The sequence below is a fragment of the Perissodus microlepis genome, chromosome 22 (genome assembly GCF_051167445.1).
Source record: "Perissodus microlepis isolate ML-2025 ecotype Zambia chromosome 22, ASM5116744v1, whole genome shotgun sequence".
Classification (NCBI taxonomy): domain Eukaryota; kingdom Metazoa; phylum Chordata; class Actinopteri; order Cichliformes; family Cichlidae; genus Perissodus; species Perissodus microlepis.
Window position 1 is genome coordinate 6,329,294 of NC_140481.1, and position 18,439 is coordinate 6,347,732.

General features: G+C 40.6%; 1 protein-coding gene across 1 annotated transcript; it reads right to left on the minus strand.

Annotated features, from left to right (window-relative positions):
* Window positions 1-567: 567 nt before the first annotated feature.
* hsbp1l1 (heat shock factor binding protein 1 like 1) lies at window positions 568-12,358 on the minus strand. Its single transcript, XM_084919908.1, has 3 exons — window positions 12,148-12,358; window positions 11,983-12,049; window positions 568-5,199 (listed from the first exon to the last, which is right to left on the minus strand). The coding sequence occupies exons 1-3, from the start codon at window positions 12,190-12,192 to the stop codon at window positions 5,105-5,107; spliced, it is 207 nt and encodes a 68-aa protein (XP_084776034.1). The 5' UTR covers window positions 12,193-12,358; the 3' UTR covers window positions 568-5,104.
* Window positions 12,359-18,439: the final 6,081 nt, after the last annotated feature.

The following is an 18,439-nucleotide window of genomic DNA, read 5'->3' on the forward strand; positions in this document are numbered from 1 at the left end:
AGACATGTTTGCAAACGATTTACAGATGACCCATCTTTCTTTTTAAGAGGAACATAAATCTGGCAGTCATCTGCATAACAGTGAAAAGAGAGTCTGTGCTTTCTAAGAATTGAGCCCAATGGAAGTAAATAAAGTGAAAACAGGATAGGGCCCAGAATGGAACCCTGTGGTACTCCATGAGACAACGGAACACGGGAGGACTCACAGTTTCCTAAGCGAACTGAAAAGGTTCGATTTGTTAAGTAAGACCTGAACCATTTCAGAGCCACACCTGTTATACCTGTTATCTCAAATATCAGCAGGAAAACTAATGCATTAAAAAAATAATGCACTGCACTGATGGTCAGAGTAACACCTGGCACGCTGTCTGTGTTCCAGTTCGTGCTAAAAAAGCTTCCAAAACAAATCATGAAAACTGTTTGTTTTTGCTCTGTGTGCAGGATTGTGGTGAAACAGCAAAAGGAACAAAACAGCAAAGTCCAATAACATCATCACATGATGCTGCCAGAAGATTTCTGAGTCTGATCTAACAATTGATGTGTTTCAAATTTCATTACTATGCAGGCACATGCTGCTGGACACTTTCAGCACCACGGTCAGCAACAAGCAAATGCACTGCAATGAGCACATGTGACCACTAGAGGGGAGTGTGAGTTCATTTTAGGAGCATTTAGACTTTTTAATCCCACACTTGGGATACAGCAGCACAAGGGACACAAGAAACTGGGCCCAGTCCCATTCACAAACTGACCCCCTCTGAGGCTTTCCCAATGTCAAACCATCAAGTGCATGAGAGCACTGTGACTGATATTAAGCATGGAGTGACAGTAGACACCTTACCAAAAAAACAAAAACAAAACGCGTGTAGCAATGTGCAAGTGAAAGCTGCACGAAAAAGTCTTAGTCTGTCCATTTTTTTTATCCTAGTTTAAATTTTAAACATCCAATATGGAAACTTCCTCTTTTTGGGGGAGGGGGGACTTTTTATTTAGTACTTTTTTTGGTAATAAACAACCAAACAAGCAACATATCAACATTCTCTGACATAAGACCATTTAAGAGAAAAACAAAAAAGAAAAACAAAACACTAAAAAACCAGACCAAGACTTATACAATAACATCTCATAGGGGAGATTTATAGCTTTTCATCACAATGTTCCTGAGTTCTTGTTCATTCACCCAGGTATCTGGTCACACAGTTCCATCTCTGGTAGAAGATCTCCATCTTCAGTTGCAAGCTTGCTGTCATTCGTTCCATTGTGTGAACTCTTTTCAGTCTCTGTTTCCATTGTGTTATGGATGGTGAGCTTGTTTGTTTCCATTTCACAGTTCTTAGCTATCAGTAAGAGTATTCACAGAATATATTTTTCAGCAATGGTATACATCTCTCTAGGTATAACTCCCAAGAGAAATGTGGTTGGGTTTAGTGGAATATTTACTTGTAGGATTTTCTCTTTTTCTTCTTTGATTCTTATCCAGAAACCTTGAATTATTGGACAGTCCCAAAAGATATGTGAATAGTCTCCTATTTCCCCACATTTTCTCCACCATAGTTCTGCATTAAGTTCCTCACAATGTGAGATTACAAGAGGTGTATTAAAAAAATCTAATTTTACATTTTATATAAATTTCTCTTCCCATACATTATCAGTGATAATAATATGTAGTTCTAGTTCCCATTTCCCTTTAATATGGTCTGTATTTTGGCATGTCTCATTTGTAAGCCTTTTGTAAATATGAGAAACATGTTTCTTAGTTGGGAGATGTTTTTCTGTAATATTAATAAAGTATTCTTCTATGCTGTTAGGAAATTTATTGATCAAGTCTCTTTCTTTATGGTTTAGGATATAATGTCTTATCTGAAGGTATCGATATAAATCTTTAGGAGGAAGTTGGAAATGTTCTTGGAGCTGACAAAATGATTTGAGCTCTGTTTCATTAAATAATTGATTTATTGTGTAAAGGCCTGCATTGGTCCATCTACTAAAGCCACTGTCCCACACAGAAGGCAAGAATTCTATATTGTCTCTCACTGGCATGGCTCTCGAGATGGCCCCCCATTTTTTTTCCTTATTGTTGTCCACACCTTCAGAGTATGTTTTATCCAGTCATTCTCTATTTTTAGGGTTTTAATCAATTTTGAATTAATGAAGGGTAATGTTAATAAGGATACATTCTTAGCTGTGCTTTGTTCCATCTGAACCCATCCAGTTTCCTGGTCATTTCTAATCCTCTTTAAAATAAAAGTTTAATCTCCACAAGGGGGCAGTGTTTTACCAGAAAAGTGATTCACCTGTTTAGGTATATACAAAGAAATGCACAGTACCTCCTAAATGTGTGTGATCGCCACATCCTTACCCTCTAAGCTCAAGCTAATTTTAATACTCAGTCAGTGGATTCAATAATGTGATTAAAATGATCACAAAAGCTTTTCCTTTTCTTCCTTCGCAGGATCAGGATGCTAGTAAGATTTCTATCAACTTATTGTTCACAGCATACAACATAACTGAAAACCACATTCAGTAATTAGAGGGCACTTTTTTAAGAATATGAGTCAGATCCGGAGCAGATTTAAAGGGTTTTTCTCTTTTCCCATGCTCCACCTCTCCACACAGGTTTACGGAATTTGGATTGGTAGCAGTCGACATGTCTCTGTGGCAGTTTTGACCTTAAATCCACTGGTCCGTCCCTGGTGGGAGCCCTGTCTGCTGGACCAGTCAAAGTTCTTAAAGACCCAATATTTGGAGTCTTCTTTGCTACTCTCCAAATACAACACACCACAGTTCACATTTTTACCTGCATTTCTTGCTAACTTGTTGCCTTTATAGTCCACATTACTGCAAAGCAATATAGAAAGTGTTAGCGCTACACATTCAGTTAAAGCCCCTCCTCCTCACAGGGCAGTCAGGCCCTTGTTCACTACTACAGGTTTAATTCATTTTATTTTCCTAATTTCCTCAATACACTGGAAGCTGTACGTGAAACAAAGTTACACTGACAAAGAGAACATGTAGAAAAATTTAATGAGGGTGGACACGCTGATGTTGCACATTAAATGATATTAAGGTCACAAAAAACTGCATAGATATTAAACAGCATCATCTCCCAGAAATGTTACATTTAAACTGATAATTACATTTTTATTTTATGCATAGATGCAAAGTTAACAAGTGCCTTTCAGGATTTAGACTTAATGTTATGATCACAATATTACAACAAAAAATAGAAATAAATACTTGCAGTAAATAAATGAAAAACATTTTCCTTATTTTCCCCAATGAGCTACTGTCACTGATGACACGCGTCTTGATTTGACGTGTGAATGTACTGAACAGCCTGAGGCAATGTAAGCACTGTAGCATCCTGGGTAATGTTTCCCTGGTCATTTTAAGTATAGAGTAAATATTTAACACTTTAGTTTAACAATAACTAAAGTATCTTCACCTTGTAACTCGCCAGGAACTGGACTATAGTCCACCAATAAAACAAAAATATTTTCTAGCTGTGATGTTTTTATCTCAGGTTGAGCTTTTTAACCAGCTTAACCACTTGTTGTGCAAGAGCACATGTGTTCACTGATATTTGTGTCACACTGTGATAAAGCAGTCAGAATGTTCAACACACAGCCATCAGAGCAGACCAAACCTGCCCAATTCTGATAAGTGCCACAGATACATAACAGCCATCATACTAATAGGTGGGAACCTGCCCAGGTGCATCACTGTTGCAGTTCAGTGCTGAGCACCATGTTCCTCTGCCTCAATGTTCAGCTGCTTTGTGAGAGAGGATCTTTTCAGTCAGGTGGACATACTGCAACCATGCTGGACTGCAGATCTGCTGCAACATTCAGAGCTACTTTTGCCAGAACTGCAGCAGGTAAACAGCTGGTTCATGTGCCGCTAAGCGTCAAAGACTGTAGAGCAGAAGGCAGACTGCTGTCAGCAGTGCTGTCCATGAAGGTGGCCCTCTTCATACACACGATGAGACACTTGTTGAAGAGCAGCTGGTTTATTGCTCACCGAGTACTTTCTCATAAAGTACTCAGTACCAAAGTAAAACATTTACAGACGAGAAACTTATAAATCTAACTATTAACTGATTTGGGTTTTTTTTTCCTATTTGGGTTTTCAGCCACATGTGTGAGTGCATGTAACCCCATACTGATGCTACAAATAGAATCAAAATCTCTAGAAACCAGTGAACCAGCACAAAAATTAAAAATTCCAATATAAACATTGTGCACCGACACATTACAAACACTACAAGTGTGTAATTTGTGCATTTGTCATATGGAGAACCTGCAATTAGCATTAAGACATCAAAACTTTGAGAACTCCTGGTCTCCACATCAGTACAACTCAAGGATCCAGAATTCACATCCACAGACGTTACTGAGGTGAAGGTTGTTAGAGATTAAGGGTAGTGATGTGCCAGTTAAAGTAAAGACAACCACCGAAACAAGCAAACAATGGTGTTTTAAGACGTTAATAAAGCCTTTATAAATGCACCATGCTGTTGCTTTATTAGACTTCCCTGTAGATGCATTTCTGCATAACAGCTTAGCCATCAACCCGGCCTTGAATAAGACAGGCTTGCTTGTAACTGGCTGAGGTTCAGCGAGGTATTTCATTAATTACATGTTTAAAGCCAACACAGACGGTCCTGAGGAGAAGCACACAGCTGAAGTAAGACTTCTGTGAATGCTTCCAGTCACAATGAGAGAGGTCAGCTTTGTCATGCTGGAGTACGAGGCAGAACTGTTGGAACTGATTGCCCAGATTGTACAGGTGTACCTAATGAAGTGGTAAGAGGCTGTATTTTATGAGTTGGAAAAGTGGAAAATAAAACCGTCTGATTGGAGGACATTGCTTCCAATAAATCTCCGAGGTAACCCTGATTGGATATGAACAGCACATCATAGCAGCTGGAAAAATAAGGACATGTTAACATGAGATTCACTACTTCAGGTGGGACTTCACCATCTGAAGCGGGACTTCAGATGGTGAAGCGGGACTTCACCATCTGAAGTCCCGCTTCAAGACCGATGAAGTGTGAGGTCACAACAGGAAACAGCTCATTGGACAGATGAGGTGTCAGCCTGGCGTCACTTTGAAGATGCCTGCGCCTCCATACCAGCCTGCGTCATGAGCTCAGTGACGTTTCTCTCAAGGTCGTTGATGCGGGTTCCCATCTGATCAAGTGTGAGCATTAAGAAACAAACAAGTCTGCATTCATGAAGCTAACTACATCTACAATATGTTCATTTTTTCCCAGCCATTTGAATAACACCACCTCTGAGACCAGGAGCGGTGGTCAGAGGACACATTTGTCAAAACTGCCAGTTATGAACAAAAACACTGATAACGCAACAGCAGCAGTGATGATGACGCTGGCACAGAGTCTGTTTACACACTGCAAAGAGGCGGAGCTGTTACTGACACTGTGAGCTCAGGTAGAGTGAAAGAAAACTTGCTTCTAGTGCCTAAAACAGCAGCGCTGTTCCTGTGATCACCATTAAAACCTTTACAGGGAAAAAGCAAGCGTCAGTCTTTCATCAAAGCACCTGACCAGCAAACTCCAACATGAATAAGAGCAAACTTTGTAGCTGCACCATCCTCGCTGATTGTTTAACACACAGAAAAATCTGCAGTAAGGCTCCAGAAGTTGTGTTAAAACCTGCAGATGGACTGTTCACTTTATTCATTCATTATACAGCTCGCTGAAGCAAACAGGGGTGATTCTAAAGGGGGGCATGGGGTGTACTAGACCATATTTATTTCAAGGCTTTTGTAACATTTTTCTGATTGAAAACGAAGTAATATAAAATATTATGTTAATTAAAACCATGTTAATATTTAAAAATAAAAGCTTTTTTCATAGCTAATAAAACATACATGAGCGATTAAACTGAGAGCCACTGACCTGAGGGTTGTTAGGTTGGACACTGAATTATAAATAATATTACATAATGTCTACACCATCATTGGCTCCTGTTAAAATCAGAAAGTCTTCCAAGAAGTAAAGGTACATTTTTATGCTGTTGTTTAAATACTTGAGATTAATATATATTTATAGGATTTAAGAAAAATTTTTTTTTTAAAAAATTACATTTCAGCATGGCACATAAATACAATTAAAGGGCTTGTTTGGGGTTTTTGACAGATGTTGTATGCAGTTAAACTTTAAAACACTGCAATTTCTAAAATAGAAACCACTGAGCATTTTATTGTGACAGACCCATGTTTTCTCTTTTGTCTCTTTTGTCTTATTAATTAGCGATTAGAATTATATAAATATAAATATTCAAAGTATTTCTTATCCAATTGCACGATCTGATATCCTTGTGTCGGTGTTGTTCCCACATCATCAGAATAATAAATGTTGTTCCAGGTTCAACATTGCAAGTGAGCAATCACATTGTTGTGACGTCATACTTTTGCGACTTTGGAAAAAAACGCCTTGACAAAAAAAAAAAAAAAAAAAAAAAAAAAAAGAATCTACTTAATGAGCGAGAAACTGCCTCTGTCCGCCAATCCATCAATTTGAATTCGTTGCATTTCAGGATACTGTTCTTTAATAAACAGTAAGCATTATACATATTGTTCCTGCAACATTGGAATTTCATAAATGAATGAATCACTTGGCTTGCAAAAGTATGACGTCACAACAATGTGATTGGTCACTTGCAATGTTGAACCTGGAACAACATTTATTATTCTGATGATGTGGGAACATCAGATCATCCTATCCGATTAGTCAATTAATCGATGGAACAATTGACAGATTACTCAGTTACTAAAATAATCGATAGCTGCAGCTCTGTTAGCTTTTAATAACTATTTGATCCCCTGCTGTAAATTTGTAAGTTTGTTCATTTAGTTGTAAGTGAACAATCTTTTATTTTTATGAAAAATTTTTGTGTCTTTTAGACCCCATTCCTACAAAACTGCTCAAAGAAGTCCTGCCATTAATTAATTCTTCGATCTTAAATATGATCAACCTATCTCTAATGGTCGGCTATGTACCACAGGCCTTCAAGCTGGCTGTGGTTAAACCTTTACTCAAAAAGCCATCTCTAGACCCAGCAGTCTTAGCTAATTATAGGCCAATCTCCAACCTTCCTTTCATATCAAAAATCCTTGAAAGAGTAGTTGTCAAACAGCTAACAGATCATCTGCAGAGGAATGGTTTATTTGAAGAGTTTCAGTCAGGTTTCAGAGCTCATCACAGCACAGAAACAGCTTTAGTGAAGGTTACAAATGATCTTCTTATGGCCTCTGACAGTGGACTCATCTCTGTGCTTGTCCTGCTAGGCCTCAGTGCAGCGTTCGATACTGTTGACCATAATATCCTATTAGAGCGATTAGAACATGCTGTAGGTATTACAGGTACTGCACTGCAGTGGTTTGTATCATATCTATCTAATAGACTCCAATTTGTGCATGTAAATAGAGAGTCCTCTTCACACACTGAGGTTAATTATGGAGTTCCACAGGATTCAGTGCTAGGACCAATTCTGTTTACATTATACATGCTTCCCTTAGGCAGCATCATTAGAAGACATAGCATACATTTTCACTGCTATGCCGATGACACCCAGCTCTATCTGTCCATGAAGCCAGATAACACACACCAATTAGTTAAACTGCAGGAATGTCTTAAAGACATAAAGACCTGGATGGCCGCTAACTTTCTGCTTCTTAATTCAGATAAAACTGAGGTTATTGTACTCGGCCCTGAAAATCTTAGAAATATGGTATCTAACCAGATTCATACTCTGGATGGCATTACCTTGGCCTCCAGTAACGCTGTGAGGAACCTTGGAGTCATTTTTGACCAGGACATGTCCTTCAACGCACATATTAAACAAATATGTAAGACTGCTTTCTTCCATTTGCGCAACATCTCTAAAATTAGAAATATCCTGTCTCAGAGTGACGCTGAAAAACTAGTTCATGCATTTATTACTTCCAGGCTGGACTACTGTAATTCATTATTATCAGGATGTCCAAAAAACTCACTGAAAAGCCTTCAGCTAATCCAAAATGCTGCAGCAAGAGTACTGACAGGGACTAGAAGGAGAGAGCATATTTCTCCTGTTTTGGCTTCCCTTCATTGGCTTCCTGTTAAGTCCAGAATTGAATTCAAAATCCTGCTCCTCACATAAAAGGTCTTCAATAATCAGGCCCCATCTTATCTTAATGACCTTGTAGTACCATATCACCCTATTAGAGCACTTCGCTCTCGCTCTGCAGGCCTACTTGTTGTTCCTAGAGTATTTAAAAGTAGAATGGGAGGCAGAGCCTTCAGTTTTCAGGCCCCTCTTCTGTGGAACCAGCTTCCAGTTTGGATTCGGGAGACAGAAACTATCTCTACTTTTAAGATTAGGCTTAAAACTTTCCTTTTTGCTAAAGCATATAGTTAGGGCTGGACCAGGTGACCCTGAATCCTCCCTTAGTTATGCTGCAATAGACGTAGGCTGCCGGGGGATTCCCAAGATGCATTGAGTTTTTCCTTTCCAGTCACCTTTCTCACTCACTATGTACAGGGAGTGCAGAATTATTAGGCAAATGAGTATTTTGTCCACATCATCCTCTTCATGCATGTTGTCTTACTCCAAGCTGTATAGGCTCGAAAGCCTACTACCAATTAAGCATATTAGGTGATGTGCATCTCTGTAATGAGAAGGGGTGTGGTCTAATGACATCAACACCCTATATCAGGTGTGCATAATTATTAGGCAACTTCCTTTCCTTTGGCAAAATGGGTCAAAAGAAGGACTTGACAGGCTCAGAAAAGTCAAAAATAGTGAGATATCTTGCAGAGGGATGCAGCAGTCTCAAAATTGCAAAGCTTCTGAAGCGTGATCATCGAACAATCAAGCGTTTCATTCAAAATAGTCAACAGGGTCGCAAGAAGCGTGTGGAAAAACCAAGGCGCAAAATAACTGCCCATGAACTGAGAAAAGTCAAGCGTGCAGCTGCCAACATGCCACTTGCCACCAGTTTGGCCATATTTCAGAGCTGCAACATCACTGGAGTGCCCAAAAGCACAAGGTGTGCAATACTCAGAGACATGGCCAAGGTAAGAAAGGCTGAAAGACGACCACCACTGAACAAGACACACAAGCTGAAACGTCAAGACTGGGCCAAGAAATATCTCAAGACTGATTTTTCTAAGGTTTTATGGACTGATGAAATGAGAGTGAGTCTTGATGGGCCAGATGGATGGGCCCGTGGCTGGATTGGTAAAGGGCAGAGAGCTCCAGTCCGACTCAGACGCCAGCAAGGTGGAGGTAGAGTACTGGTTTGGGCTGGTATCATCAAAGATGAGCTTGTGGGGCCTTTTCGGGTTGAGGATGGAGTCAAGCTCAACTCCCAGTCCTACTGCCAGTTTCTGGAAGACACCTTCTTCAAGCAGTGGTACAGGAAGTGGTACAGTCTGCATCCTTCAAGAAAAACATGATTTTCATGCAGGACAATGCTCCATCACACGCGTCCAAGTACTCCACAGCGTGGCTGGCAAGAAAGGGTATAAAAGAAGAAAAACTAATGACATGGCCTCCTTGTTCACCTGATCTGAACCCCATTGAGAACCTGTGGTCCATCATCAAATGTGAGATTTACAAGGAGGGAAAACAGTACACCTCTCTGAACAGTGTCTGGGAGGCTGTGGTTGCTGCTGCACGCAATGTTGATGGTGAACAGATCAAAACACTGACAGAATCCATGGATGGCAGGCTTTTGAGTGTCCTTGCAAAGAAAGGTGGCTATATTGGTCGCTGATTTGTTTTTGTTTTGTTTTTGAATGTCAGAAATGTATATTTGTGAATGTGGAGATGTTATATTGGTTTCACTGGTAAAAATAAATAATTGAAATGGGTATATATTTGTTTTTTGTTAAGTTGCCTAATAATTATGCACAGTAATAGTCACCTGCACACACAGATATCCCCCTAAAATAGCTAAAACTAAAAACAAACTAAAAACTACTTCCAAAAACATTCAGCTTTGATATTAATGAGTTTTTTGGGTTCATTGAGAACATGGTTGTTGTTCAATAATAAAATTATTCCTCAAAAATACAACTTGCCTAATAATTCTGCACTCCCTGTATTAATAGACCTCTCTGCATTGAATCATATCTGTTATTAACCTCTGTCTCTCTTCCACAGCATGTCTTTTATCCTGTCTTCCTTCTCTCACCCCAACCAGTCGCAGCAGATGGCCGCCCCTCCCTGAGCCTGGTTCTGCTGGAGGTTTCTTCCTGTTAAAAGGGAGTTTTTCCTTCCCACTGTCGCCAAAGTGCTTGCTCATAGGGGGTCATATAATTCTTGGGTTTTTCTCTGTATCTATGAAGCGCCTTGAGGCGACTTTTGTTGTGATTTGGCGCTATACAAATAAAATTGAATTGAATTGAAATAATATCAACCAAAAATCCAGGAAAAACACATTAAATAAACGTTAGAAATGATTTGCATGTCACTGAATTCAAACATAATATGACTCAGTGCTCTGTGGAGAAGCCCTTGTTGGCGATTTTACCCATTTAGAATTAATGCATCTCACAGCATACAGAGTGTTCAGAGCACAAGTGACCTGCATATTGCAGCAGCGCACTTACATCCAAACCCCTCAGGGCGCTTTTGTTTATTTTTGTCTGAGCTTCGATTTTATTGAAATTGCTTTTCAATAAATGATTTACTGCAATTTGAAGCTGCATCTCCATTTCTCTGTGTATTTTCTGACCACATCAGCAACAGTCTGAGCGTTTAGTTTTGGGTCACTGCCATGCTGTAAGACCCTTCTTCTGTGTTTTTGCTGAGGGAAGGGGTTTATATGTGGAACATGGCTCTGTCCTTTGGCCCCTCTATCTTGTAAAGTCGTCCTGTGCCCTCAACAGAAAAACACCCCCAAAGCATAATGTCTCCACCTCTGTGCTTGACTGTGGGGACTGTGTTCTTCGGCTCATATGCAGCATTTCTGTTCCTCCAAACACAAAGAGCTCGACTTTGGTTTAATCTGACCACAGGTTAGATGTTCAGTGGTAAACTTAAGACAGGCCTGTACATGTGTACATGCTGGTCCATACCCTCCTCAGGATAATCCTCATCCAATGATGCAAGATCTTACATGCAGTTCCAGACCCAGAGTGAACAGCTGTCACCTCCTCACCAAACTTCTTGCTGTTGGTCTTGGGCAGGTCTACAAACTTGTCCTCGATGTCCTTTGACAGGACAGCTCTGGTCTTGCCAATGGTGGCGGAGAGGTTAGAATGGAGGACACTGATTTTGTGTGCTTTATACACTGAAATAGTTGAGACCAGGAGTATCTGTAACTGACTGACTGACTGAGGTGTGCACCACATTTATAACCACTCATTTCTTCGTGAGTGAGCAAACTTACAAAGGATCAAATAATGATTTCTCCAACCATATATCAAAATCACCCCTGTCACTGACACATTTTCAAGTAGACAAAGCTTAATTTCTGAGTATATTCCCATCTTTTAACACACATTTCACTGTTGACTCTTTTACAGGAAGAAATCTCGTTACTGGGTGCCAATGTGCCTTAAACAGATAATTATTATATAAACATATACAGTAGCAGAAGTCACAGACACAGAGGATAGTCACAATGTCACATTTGACAGAGGTTTGTCTCATTTGATTTCCTTCATACTGCACTTTTAAGTGATTGTTGTATGAAAACCAAAAATGACGTGATTTTTAAAGAAGACTTATTTTACCTTCAGTAGCAGTGGCGCTAAACTTGTACAACAGTTGAACAGTTCAAGAGTCTCGGTAGCGGTCGGTCGCCCTCTAGTGGCCACGTGTTCATTGACAGGAGTCAAAGTGAAAGTCTCATTAGTGAGCTCATTGCTCTCAGGTGTGTCTTAGCAAGCAGAACTTTGAGCTGACTGACTGCGTGGATAAAACGCGCCTGAAATGGAAGAAAACACGGCTGGAAAAAAGGATATGTTTGGACTCCAGCTGTTCAGAGATGCTCTGGAATCTTTGCTCAAGTCGCTGCATGGTTGCCTCCATCTAAACGGACGAAAGAAGGAAACTCGTTCTTACACAGATGTTTGCCTGCCCGGGTTGTGCTTTTTACAAGACACGTAGGTCACATGAAACAAACTCACCGCCTCGGTCATGTCTTCAGTTGCTTTGCACTCTGTTTTAGACATGGTGTCTCCAAACACACACACAACCCGCTCGGCTGCACTCAAACAAGCCGCACACACGCCTGACTGGGACTGTTTTGCCGCACCGGCCTGTGACACCCAGGTTAAAAAAATCCCAAATGAGTTTCCTTTCTGTGACGCTGGCGGTGACTCCCTTAACTTTGCGGTATGCCGAGTTGACACAAACTTCCGCTTGTGGCGCTCGTCCCTTCAAAATAAAAGCGTCGCAGGGAGACTAAAGATCACACTAAAGACTGAAGACTGAATGGAAAACAAGGGAGCTTCATTCAGAATCTTCAGGCTGTGTAGAAGAATAAAAGACGTCATTACCAAATACTGACTTTGAAGGTTGTTAGAAACTCAAAAACTCCATGTATGTACTCCATGAATTTCCATGTGTATTTGCACGGTTACATAAATGACTGCATCTATTTCCCATTTAATATAAATGCAAATGTAAATTTCTATATGAAGAAATAAGGGGCAGTTCAAGACTCCTTCACAGTGCTGCATTAAATATGCTGACAAATTGTCTGCATAAACTTTGGATCCAGTACCAGGATCTGTGGCTCTGCATTGCAATTTCTGTTTAAACCCACCCAGTAAAAGAGAAAACCACCAAAGCGTCCTCTGCCCACTGTCTATTTGTATCAAGACGTGACAAGCTCAGAGTCTGTAGACACCAGAGTCTAACTTCGTTGCTGCTCTGTTAAACACCAAATTAAACCTCATAGAACCACATTAAAAGCCAGTGAACTCCCAGCGCGCAGGCAAAACCTGTGACTAAGGTGACTAAGTAAATGGTAAATGGCCTGTATTTATATAGCGCTTTACTAGTCCCTAAGGACCCCAAAGCGCTTTACATATCCAGTCATCCACTCATTCACACACACATTCACACGCTGGTGATGGCAAGCTACATTGTAGCCACAGCCACCCTGGGGCGCACTGACAGAGGCGACACATAAGTGTCCCGCTTTATGTGAGAATAGCTTTTTTTTTTAATCTATTTTCCCCACCACATTTATTAAGATAATGTCCCACATTTTGATTGTTTCTAGTTTAAAGCCTGAGCTGCAGGTCACGTTTACCCAGTGGATGTGAAGTAACAGGGAGGTCTTTTTCTCACACTTAGTGGTAAACTTGGGAAACCTTCAAGTCACCACATTTTTTTTCAGCTACAGGCGATTTTATTTCAATATGATTTTTTTTTCTAGGAGATTTTTTATTTTTTAAATTTGGCACAAGGGTGAATAGCTATGGCCTAAATGTACACGGTATATGTAAGTTGCATAATTGGCTCATAATTGCAAGGTTTGACTCTTAAATCTTTGTGCCAATCTGTGATATTACCAAGGTGTAAATGCCAACAGCTTTTGACATGAGGCTAGGATCATTTTGTCTTTTTGATTTGGATATAATTCACTCATCAGTGTTAACTGGTGACCATTCTGGATAAAATAGACATAGAATAGGAACACGTCTAACACCAGAGATTTCTAAGAATGGGTGGATTCATCCTTAAAGTCGTCCAGCGTGGATTTAAGACGACTGAAAGATTAAGAGGGGCGAGAGGTTGAGGTTGTTTCTCTCTGTTGGCCCTGAGACAGGCTGGTGATCTGCCCAAGGTTTACCCCACCTCTCACACCCGATCTCACCCTAAGACAGCTGGGATATACCCAACCCAACCCTGAATTTAATAAGTGGGAAAAATGGATAGATTAGAATTTATACTAATAAAGTCCACTTAATTTAATTGTTAATAATGAGGTAGATCACATTCAGGGGGATAATATTGATACAATGACCATGAAGACAAACTGTGAGTTTGAATTTAAGCAGCAAATCTGTAAAAGTAAAACTCTTCACGCAAGTAAACGGATTAGAAAACACACCACGCCACACGTGTGAGCTGGAAACTCTGTTGAATTCAGTCTTGTGCTGTGGCAGGATGTCTACAGTATAAATGTCCACAAAGCATTTCATCCAGGTAAAGGCGCAAAGCAAAAAAAAAAAAACCCAAAAAACGAAAACCCACTTGTTTTCCCCAATTTCCGCCTTTTATTTTGAAGGCGAATATTGTTACATTTCCGTTGTTGTAACAGCTGCCTTTCTCATCCTTAACTGTGACAGTGGCGGAGATTTGTATGCGTGCAGCACATGGGACAAACATTTTTTTAACTCTTTGTAAACTGGTTTATCCTGGCAGTCAGGTCGCTGTGGGTTTTGTTGCTGCGCCCCCAGAATAAGGCTTTGGTTTTTATGTAATACATTATCCTGCTCACTGTGAGAGATGAGAGAAAACAGCTGTCTCCATGAGGGTTACATAACTTTTATTAAGCCTTTATAAATCTTTCTTCATTTCGGGGATTGTCTCATTCACTCCTGCCGAATATAATACATTTATACTGTATAACATCATTACAACGGCTTGTTAAAATGGACTGCAGTGATTAAGGGATGGACTGTACAAAGGAAGAAGTCAGCTAACATAAACCAGGGTACATGGAATATTGAAGAAGATGTTGCTCTACAGTCAGTGCAGAAAACAGGCAGAAGCAGATGTGTCACTTTGTTTTAGGCCTCTTTAGTTGCAGTTGACTAAAATATTCATTGTCTGCAGCAGGGCCGGATTAACCTGCTTAGTGTTCTCAGGGCAAAGACTGTGGGTGGGGGGGCTGTAGTTGTAGCTGTATGATGCACACTGAGAACTGCATTAGAGATTTGTGAAAGCGAAAATGTTTCTTACTGCTGTTAGCAAGTGATAGAAATAATTAAAACTGTCCACAGCAGCTTGTGTCTGTGAAGCTCATTGAGCATCTTTGTTCTATGTTCTGCTCCCCTTTTCTTTCATCTCTTTCCCCTGGTTCACCCCCTAAAAAGCTGAGGCAGGCTGCCCAGCGCTGACCCTGGATCTCTTCCTCCCCACTTTCACCAAGCACTTTGGAATTCTCTCTAATATTATACAGTCTTTCTAAATAAATTACAGTTAAACTGAATGATTTTTGTGGTTTTTGCACTTCTTCAGATATCCTGTTTGACACCTCCTGCTCTGCGGTTTGTGTCACTGTTCACAAATATAAATCCATTTTAAAAAGCTAAGAAGGACCTCCTTCTGAATGTGAATGTGTTAGTGCTTTGTAACGGTCCAAATGGCCCAGGGGAAAAAGCTGTTTCTGAGTCTGGAGGTGTGGCACCTGATTGTTCTGAGGCGCAAACCAGAGAGCAGCAGGTCAAACAGGTGGTGAGCCAGATCCAAGTTACCTATCATGGAGCTGGTTTTCCTAATATAGGAGGAGCTGGCGATGGCCTCCAGGGGGTGCAGAGTGTAGCCAATGATTTTTTGGGGGAGTGTTAATTACACTCTGCACAGCCTTCATGTTATCATTTGTGCCCCCTGCGTACCAAACACCCAGGCAGTAGGAGAGCACGCAATGCACTGAGGAGCGATAGAAGGCCAACAGCAGCTTCTGGTACAGGTTAATCTTCCTTTGCCCAGGTGAGATCGCCAGAGATGTAGGTGCCCAGAAACCTGAAGATAGAGACAGAATAAACCCACTCACCATTTATAATGAGAGTGGAGAGAACCTGTCTGTGCCTCCTGAAGTTCACAATAAGTTCTGTTGCTTTAAAGATGCTTAGTTTCAGGTTGTTTTCTGAGCACCAGTGAGAAATATCTCTACCTCTACACTGTCTCATCTCCATCAGAGATTGATCAGAGATCCGTCTGACTGACGGAGGCTGGTTTGTGAGGAGGTCTTTGATCCAGGAGCAAGTGGCAGGGGGTTCTGAAGGTGGTCTAGTTTGGTAGTAAGGATGTCTGGTATTATGGTGTTGAACGCTGAGCTGTAATCCACGTAAAGCATCCTCACGTAGCTCTACCCGTTCTCCAGATTTCCCACTGCTCTGTGAAGGGTGATGGTGATGGCATCCTCCATGGACCGATTTGCTCTGTAAGCAAACTTGTGGGGGTCGAGAGAGGGAGGTAGGCAGTCTCTGATGTGCTGAGACACTTCATGACTACAGACGTGAGAGGTATAGGTCTGTGGTCATTGAGGCTTTCTATTCCAGTCTTTTTGGGGATGGGAATGATGGTGGAGGCCTTCAGACAAGTGGGGACAGTGGCATGAGTCAGGGAGAGGCTGAGCAGGCTGGTGAGGATTCCTGGCAGTTGGTCTGCACAGGGTTTGACCACTGGCTCTCAGTCTCCTCCTGACCTCATGTTCCTCATGTTGCACCTCAATCAGATGTTTTTGGTAGCCATCAAAAATAGGGGTGGGTTTTTATAATCGATTTATCGATTAAAATCGATTCTGGCTTGGATAATGTAAAATCGATTCATTAAAATCCTGAATCGATTTTTTAATATAAATTTATTTTGCCCGAAATGCCAGAATCTCTGGTGAAATCTCACAAAATTTCAACAACCACCAAACAGCTAAGACAGTAAATGAGAGCAGGAACACGGATTCTGCACATAGACAAAACCCGCGGATCAGAATCAGTTAGATGTCGCCTTTCTCACAGTCTGGGCTGAAAGCCGACAGCTCGCTGATTCTGATCTGTCGGCGGGTCCGCGCTTTGTGTTCCCTTTATGCGCGGATTCTAAAGCTGTTAGTTTGATGTCTCTCCAAACAATATTGACCGAACCAGCAGCAAAAGAAGATCCAAACTACGCTTCACATAAACATCGTCATGTATTCACTCTTACTTTTACTGTTTTGCTTCAACCACGATGCACAGCTCTCTCTCGCTCTCGCTCTCTCTCTCTCTCTCTGCACTTCAACAGCAGTTTCCCGTCTAAAAATCAGTTTTCTTCATTATTCGCTTGCTTGTTACACACAAGTCTACCGTTGTTTACAGCGCTGTCGGCCGACGTTTTTTTTTTCCGTTTTATATACTTCCGAAAAGAAAACCTAATTTCTGCCGTTCAATACTGAACAAATTTAAACTTTTTAAAATTATGCAAAATGCAAAACGCTTAGCCGTGTCTCTAATAAAACCGCTGTAACTTCAGAGGTAATGTTCATGTGTTGATTAATGGTTTTCTTTCGTTTTTGATGTACTGCAGAATATTTTTATAAAATCCCAGGCCAGGAAAATCGCCTTCATGTTTTTCTGTGTTTTATCCTCAGCTACTTTGACACAAAGGCATCTGCTGTGATGCTTACACCTTTGATAAAGTCTTGCGTGTGTCAGCTTCCTTTTTATAGATACAAAAATATGTAAATGTACTGATCTGAATTATAATATTTCTGGCTGTCAAAATTTCCCAGATTCAAATCGAATCGAATCGAATCGTGGATCAAATCGATTCGGAACCTTGTGAATCGGAATTGAATCGATTCTAGAAATCAGTGACGATACCCAGCCCTAATCAAAAAGCTTCTGGCATAATTCTGTCGTGTTCGTGGCAGAATAGACTGAAACTGGTTGGTTTTCCTGGTGCCAACCTGTTTGTTTATGAGTAGTCCAGGTTGAAGTGAGGGCCTAAATTTTTTAATCCTCAATTCCAAAGGCTTATGTAACCTGAGGTCATCAAACCAAAACCTTTTAGTGGTCCCCCACACTCGTTTTAAAACCAGAGGGGACCGATCTTTCCAAGCTGTTGCACCCAGACTGTGGAATGCACTTCCCCTATTTCTACAGGGTTTGGACTCAGTGGAGACCTTCAAAAAGCAGCTAAAGACATTTTTATTTCAAAAAGCTTTTAATTAGATCAGGGTTTTTATGGTGTATTTTATGACTGTATTATGTTTTTACTTTGTAAAGCACTTTGTGACATATGTCTGTGAAAGCTATATAAATAAACTTTACTTACTTACTTACTTATGAAGCCATTTCTAAGTAGCTACAGAGTCAGAGCCCAAAATTACCATAACATTCACGTTCTGCCAAACAGCTGACACAAACTATATTGGCGAGCTCAGACAAGGAGGAGACGGAGGTATCGTTTGGTCTTGCTTCCCGTGAGCTAGCCAGGGAGCACAGCCGTTTATTAACACAGGCAGACCAGCACACCACAACAACAACAAAAAAAGGCGCTCTCTCACCCGGAAACACACAGTCGCAGAGAGAGCGTCACCTGTAACCATGGCAACAGAACAACAAAACATAACTGTCGAAACAAAATCCCGAACAGCCCTGACCCGCTACAATATGTTAAAATTCTTTCTTTCTTTCTTTTATTTCTTTCTTTTATTTTCTTTTTTTTTATTCTTTCTATTATTTTTTTTAGCTAACCTGCTAG